This window comes from Mastigoproctus giganteus, chromosome 3 (assembly GCF_048544385.1).
Source record: "Mastigoproctus giganteus isolate SK-2022 chromosome 3, ASM4854438v1, whole genome shotgun sequence".
Lineage (NCBI taxonomy): Eukaryota > Metazoa > Arthropoda > Arachnida > Uropygi > Thelyphonidae > Mastigoproctus > Mastigoproctus giganteus.
Genome location: NC_143577.1, coordinates 16,197,098 through 16,203,378, shown reverse-complemented (window position 1 = coordinate 16,203,378; position 6,281 = coordinate 16,197,098). Strand labels below are relative to the sequence as shown.

Below are 6,281 nucleotides of genomic sequence, written 5' to 3'. Positions count from 1 at the left end.
TTGATTCTTCTCGCCCGGTACATTACTAGACGGGGATCCCAATCCCCTGCCTTTCTGGCCGGAAAAAACAAGTAATTAGTATTGTAAAAAACAAGTAATTAGTATTATTTGTAACAAAAATTAACACCACGTGCAACACTGAAAATTGCTGATGCCCGTCAACAGAAATGCTAAAATCAAAAAATTAATCACAAGCACTCTAATAATCACTGATCTAAAATCTAAAAAAAAAAAATTAACACCACGTGCAACACTGGAAAAAAATTAACACCATGGGCAACACTGAAAATTGCTGATGCCCAACAGAAATGCTAAAACGACAGAAAACCACTCACCTCATCAATTGAATTATATTTTCAAAACAACCCAACATTTTCGAACTAATATTTCGCAGGAAAAAAAAAATCACCCAATACAACAGACACCCATCTCAACCAGGGGAAACCAAAGAGTAAGTCACTAACAATCGAATACGCAAATTGAGGGTTTTTTTTTTTTTTCTGGGGGGCTCTGCCCCCCAGACCCCCCCGTTTCTGTGGGGATGTATTATTCAGGACGAATAATATACGTATTATTCAGCCTTTTCCAAAATCAAACAACTTTTCTTTTTTTGCTTTATAATTACGCATCGATAAAATTAAATAATATGCTAATCAAGTATTAACACCACGTGACACTTCTAACAGCGAAATTCATAACACGGGTGACACGCACGGCGTGGCACGCGTGCCAGATGTTTCCGTATGTTCAGGAGAACACGTGACACTGGGCGGAGTCAGCACCCGTCAATCACTGCCGTGTCGGCGAGTATAGAGAGGGTGCACCGAGTACTAAATCTTAGCCCTATTCTTGTTTCAGAATGTGATGAATGTATTTATTATTCATTGAAATTGTTTCAATGATTTCTATTCAGCCCGCTAGACATTTCTTTCTAATAAGTTAAATATTGTGTTTTCTTCCCTCCATTATTATTTTTTTTATTTACATATTTGAAAAATGATGTATTATTTTTGGATGATCGCTTCGATCACAGTGTATGAATACATATTAGAAAACATTAAGAATAAAGTAAATATGATAATGCAAAGAGTTACATATAAAATATAAGTTTATAACAAATATATACTGTATATGTATATATCTGCAAACTTTTCAAATGAATTATAACAAAAAATATACTTTGCTTTGCACATGCAATAACTTTTCACTACGAAAACACAAAAGGCGATATTCACGTGGGACGTTCCATGAAGTTCCTTCATGGAATGCCAAATTTGAAATAAATTTTAAAATGGAAATAACATTATCTAATACAGTATAGGTTTTGTTAAAACATTATTTATACACATAGTAGTAAGCAGAAATATATTCTCAGGTTTAAAATTTTGCACGTTTTTTATGTGCAAAATAGCCAATAGGAGTATAGCCAATCAAACCCATTCAATAGAAATGAGCGATAATTAGAAAATGTATAAAACAAAAAGAGGAAAATCACACTGAATTATTTTAACTTACTAATACTATTTACTATTTTTTTTTCTAAAATTGGAAAAAAGCGAAAATTACGTAAAGGATTATGAATTTGATCGGTTGCCCAAATTTTCATTTGCTATTGAATGTGTTTGATTGGCTATCAGTTCCCGCTCTTTTCAGATGTATTGTTCTTAGCGAACGCAGTCATTTTCACTTTTCCTTTGATCGAAGATGGGCGTCATGAACCCTCAGGAGAGACTGAATTCGATTTTTTTTATGTGTTTGGAGAAGGATGGTTGTATGAAAGTAATTGAATGGTGTATGAGTGTGGGTTTGATCGCCTCCCGATATAAGTGTCCTAAGTGTGGAAATATGATGAGATTAAGTGAACGAAAGAACATTATGGATGGATATGAATGGAAGTGCAGAGTGAAAGGGTTAAATGGTCATTGTGTGAAAAGGTCTGTGCGAAAGGGGTCTTGGTTCTCGGAGAGCAAGTTACGAATGATTGACGTGCTACTTCTGACCTATTACTGGGTACAGAAGGCGCCGTGTGAGCTTGTAATGAATGAGGTGGATGTGAGTTCCGAGATCGTGAGTGACTGGGGGTGCATTTGTCGGGAGTTGTGTGTCGATATGTGTGTGAGAGAGAGTTGTGTGCTTGGTGGTGTGGGTGTAGTTGTCGAAATTGGTGAATGCAAGTTTGATGAAAGGAAGTATGATTGGGATCAGCGAGTGAATGGGAAATGGGTGTTTGTAGGAATTCAGAGGGGTTATACGCGGTGTTTTTTCAGGGTCGTGAAAGGCAGAAGTAAAGAAGTCCTTCTAGACGTCATTAAGACTTTCATTTTACCCGGCACTGTTATAGTGTCGGATTGCTGGAAGTCTTTTGACTGTCTAGGGGACGAAGGTTTTCGGCGTGTCGCTGAGAACTACTCGATTCACTTCAGCGATCCTGAAACAGACGAAGACACCAAAAATATTGCGAGTTCGTGGAGTGCCATCGAAAGGAAGGTGTTGTCCAAGCAGCCTACACGAAACCAGTTCTACGCATATGTAGCCGAAATTTTATGGCGAAGGAGACATGCATGTGCCCACATCACTAAGCAATTTATTTCCGCTGTCAGTATCGTTTACCGACCTCCGGAAACGGATTAAGAAAGGACCGGCGAAATCAGGTGAGTGTATTCATTCAATTTTTAGTATACTGTAACTTTTCGTGTTAGTGTGTTTTAATCTTTAGAATGTTACTTAGTCAGGTTACTCAGCGCTGTTCTCATATTCGGAATAAGGTGCCCTGTCCGGGTTTATTGCGCTTACCGTGCTGGCACGCAGTCGGTAAAAACACGGCATTCCCGTAACGCAAGTTATATGAGTGCTGGTCGCAAATACAGTATCCATGGGAAATTGTTTGCACGCAGAAGAAAAAGGGATCGGGATTCAGAAACGGGTACCCTTCCAGACTGCTAGTGATACGACCGTGATTGACGCGTTCTGACCTTGCCCAGTGTCACGTGATCTCCTTAACAGATGGAAACAGCTGGCATGGGTGACACGCAGTGCGTGCCAGCCGTGTCATCACCATGTACCTATCGGCAAACAGGGCCCCCCCCCCTATAGACTGCCTCAGCCTTAGGGTGTTTATCCTTTCCCTTCCCGCTATTTTACAATAGGAAAAATGCATTCCCGAATTTAAAACAGCGGCTGGGCGGGGAATACCGTAACAAACATTAGCATATCGGGTTGGTGTTAGGGTGTTTCGGCTAATCAAATATGTCCACAGGTCAATTTTCTGTTTGCTGGATGAAAAACCAGAGTTTCCGGGGAAGAAAACCATGCTGCCCTCGCCTGAGCCGACTAACTCAGCCACGTCGTGAAAAAGACCCATAAAAATTCTTCCCATCATCGACGGGATTCGAACTCTGGTCTTTTCCACCCGGTGTGGGGAGGAGGGCGATTCTATCAACTGTACTACCCACGAGGGCTTCAGTAGTCATATCATCAAAACCTTCCCCCCGATTCTGTTTTCGGCCAGTTCAATCAACTTTATTTCCTGAATGAACTGATTCTGGCCATACATTTTTCCACACGCATTTAACATTGACAGTTTTGCTTCTTTCAGTGATAAAGGTATGATTCTATTGCAGTCCACAACAGAGAAGTTTTTCCATGCCTCCATTACTTCAATAGATTCAGAATCAATTTTATCCAAAATCCATTGTAACGATTTTCTGATGTAATTAGATTTAAAGGTGGATATAATGCCGTGTTCTAATGGCTGAATGAAGTTGTATTAACCTAGTTCATCTGTGGTGGTAGGAACATAACTTCAATGTTGGAAAGACAAATCTTTTGGGTGGCCTGGTGTTGCTATCCAATAGTAATAAAATTTTGAAATCTAGATTTTTTTTTTTTTTTTTTTTTCCCCCACAAGTTCAATAGCGCAGAACATAACTCAGGGATTTCTCTCAAAAATATGAGCACTTTTTTAGTTTGTTTTAATGTTAAGTGAAGAATAGAAATGAAGTGGCTGGGGTGAGGGGTTTTTAATTTTAAAATAAACATAAAACAGTGGTATAATCCATGATATCAGTACAGAATTCACTTTCAGAATGGCAAATGTAAACAAATACATTAATCACATGACGTCGTTTTCTTTTATCTGCACTGCAAGACCTCTGAGCTGTATGTAAACATCTGATCTGAACGTGCCGTTAGCTCAAATGTTCCGTTATTTGGGGCTCCTTTATTTCGACAGTTTACTGAAGATCAAATGTCAAACCAGATTTGAGGATAAAATTGTCTTTTGCTGCAGACATAAATTTGCTACATGATGTTAAATAACATCCTTCTTTTAGATTGTTAATTCAAGGCTATAAAGTGTACACATTATAACTTGTCATGAGAATTGTAAAATTTTATTTTTTCATTTTTTAGGCCACAAAATTGATAGTAAAAAAAAATACTGCTCCTCAGCTATCTGAAGTTTGTGAAACTTCTAAGAGATAAAGTGAAGAATAAAAAAATTCCCGAGTTACCCCCCTGTGTGAGAGAGAAGTAGAAAGGCATCACCAAGAAAGAGAAGAATGATAATATCCAGCTCAGGACCCTGGGTGTGCCAAGCCCATACTCACCAGATGTGAGCCCCCAGGGTTAATGATTATGATGTGCACTGAGCTGGGCTTAGATAAGCTCTGTGGTCTTGGCTGGTTTTTCCTGGTAGTTTTTAACTTGTGTGTATTTACCGGACTTGAACAGCCTTTATCTTTGTGCAAGTGCTGTTCTGAACAATGTATCCCTTTTCCATTGTGGCTTCAGTTTTGTAGCATTCTAACATAGAATGCTTCTTTCAGATTCTCTTGTAGAATTAAATTATCTGTGGAAAGAATGATGCTGAATAGGGCATGAAAGGCTGGATTTGAATTTCCTAACACGTTTCAACTATGTCCATTAGAATGTTCTTTTAGTTGGGTAGAAAATCTCTCATAAGATCTGTGTCAACTCCACAATATTGGTATTCTAATTTATAAACTAGGCCCCCATGGTTATAGGCATTAACCTTGTTTCCTTTTTTATCCTTGTAAAAAAAATTCTTTAAAGGAACTAGAACTTGCATAGTGGTTGTGTTGAAGGACCAGTTGCAGTTACACAGCAATAATACTACAATGCTACCAAGTTTGCATTAAATATATTAGGCTATATATGCATGTTGCTCTTTAAAGTAATAAGTTAATTATACTATGTAACAAAATTATCCAACTAACGCCAACCCCCAAGTGATATGAACTTTAGAGCTATCTATCTATCACAGTAAATATCTGAATACCCCTACCACTCAATAACTATAACAGTCGTGGTAAGATTCAAATGATTCAAAGGTTCTACCTATAAGTAAGTATATTAAAAAAAATAAAGACCAAGAATAGGGCTATAAAGCTACTTATAAGAGTATGATTTAATATGACAAGTCATACAATGGCAAAATTCTTCAAGACATTTGTTTCTTGGAGCTAAAATTCTTTGACTAGTATGCAGTTACTCTTGTCCCCAAGTGTACTGCTTTTATTGCACCTTTTGCAGTTACATAAAAATTAATAAGCTAAGTTAGCCCTCGTTAACATGAGAGTAGCACAGTCCATGAACCTTCAGAGATAAATTATGCTTCCCCAACATCTTAGTCACTCAAGTCCTATATATGTGGTGGATGGTTCTGTAATCTGGGTGGAGGCTTTTGTCTAACTTGGGGCAAATTTTGATTTCTTCCAGTGTGATAAAAACGATTTTTGGAAATAGTAGTATTATCTAGAATTGTATCAATACTTTCAAACGGCTGTATCGAGAAAAAAATTCTATCACTCCATCTTCTACTTTTAACATGGATCTCATATTACTTTTATTTACTAAATGAATATTATAATTATTTTATATAAATCTGATGATAGTCTTTTTCTTAACAGTATTTCTTGCAAGTTTCATGACAAAAGAGCACAGTAAATGAGATGTTCACTGCAAAAATTTCTTCATGGAAGATTACACTATGTATGTGTCAACATCTGACGCAGTGAAGTTTCGTGCCACCATGTTAAATTCCAATCTTCCTCTAAAAGATAAAATTAGTGCCTTGCAGACAGCTATAGGTGCACACCAGGAAGAGATTAAACAGGCAAGTGTTTCTGCCATTCCATAAAATAAGATTTTGTGCTACTTTTAAATGGAGATATAATTTAAACAGTTAACGTAATATTGAAGGAAAGTTGCAGAATTAACTGTATCATGTTTTCTTCTCATTTTAAAGTGAAGGCTGTGAA

The 6,281-nt window shown here is 37.4% G+C and overlaps 1 protein-coding gene across 1 annotated transcript; it reads left to right on the top strand.

Annotated features, from left to right (window-relative positions):
- The first annotated feature begins 1,767 nt into the window (after positions 1-1,767).
- LOC150087738 (uncharacterized) lies at positions 1,768-6,066 on the top strand. The gene is made up of 2 exons (XM_090370102.1): positions 1,768-2,651; positions 5,931-6,066. Exon 1 carries the CDS (start codon positions 1,774-1,776, stop codon positions 2,629-2,631), a length of 858 nt encoding a protein of 285 aa, XP_090226228.1. The 5' UTR covers positions 1,768-1,773; the 3' UTR covers positions 2,632-2,651; positions 5,931-6,066.
- Positions 6,067-6,281: the final 215 nt, after the last annotated feature.

What these genes read in the sequence shown, in the direction of transcription:
- LOC150087738 (XM_090370102.1), top strand. Translation starts at nt 1,774, where the DNA reads ATGAAAGTAATTGAATGGTGTATGAGTGTGGGTTTGATCGCCTCCCGA.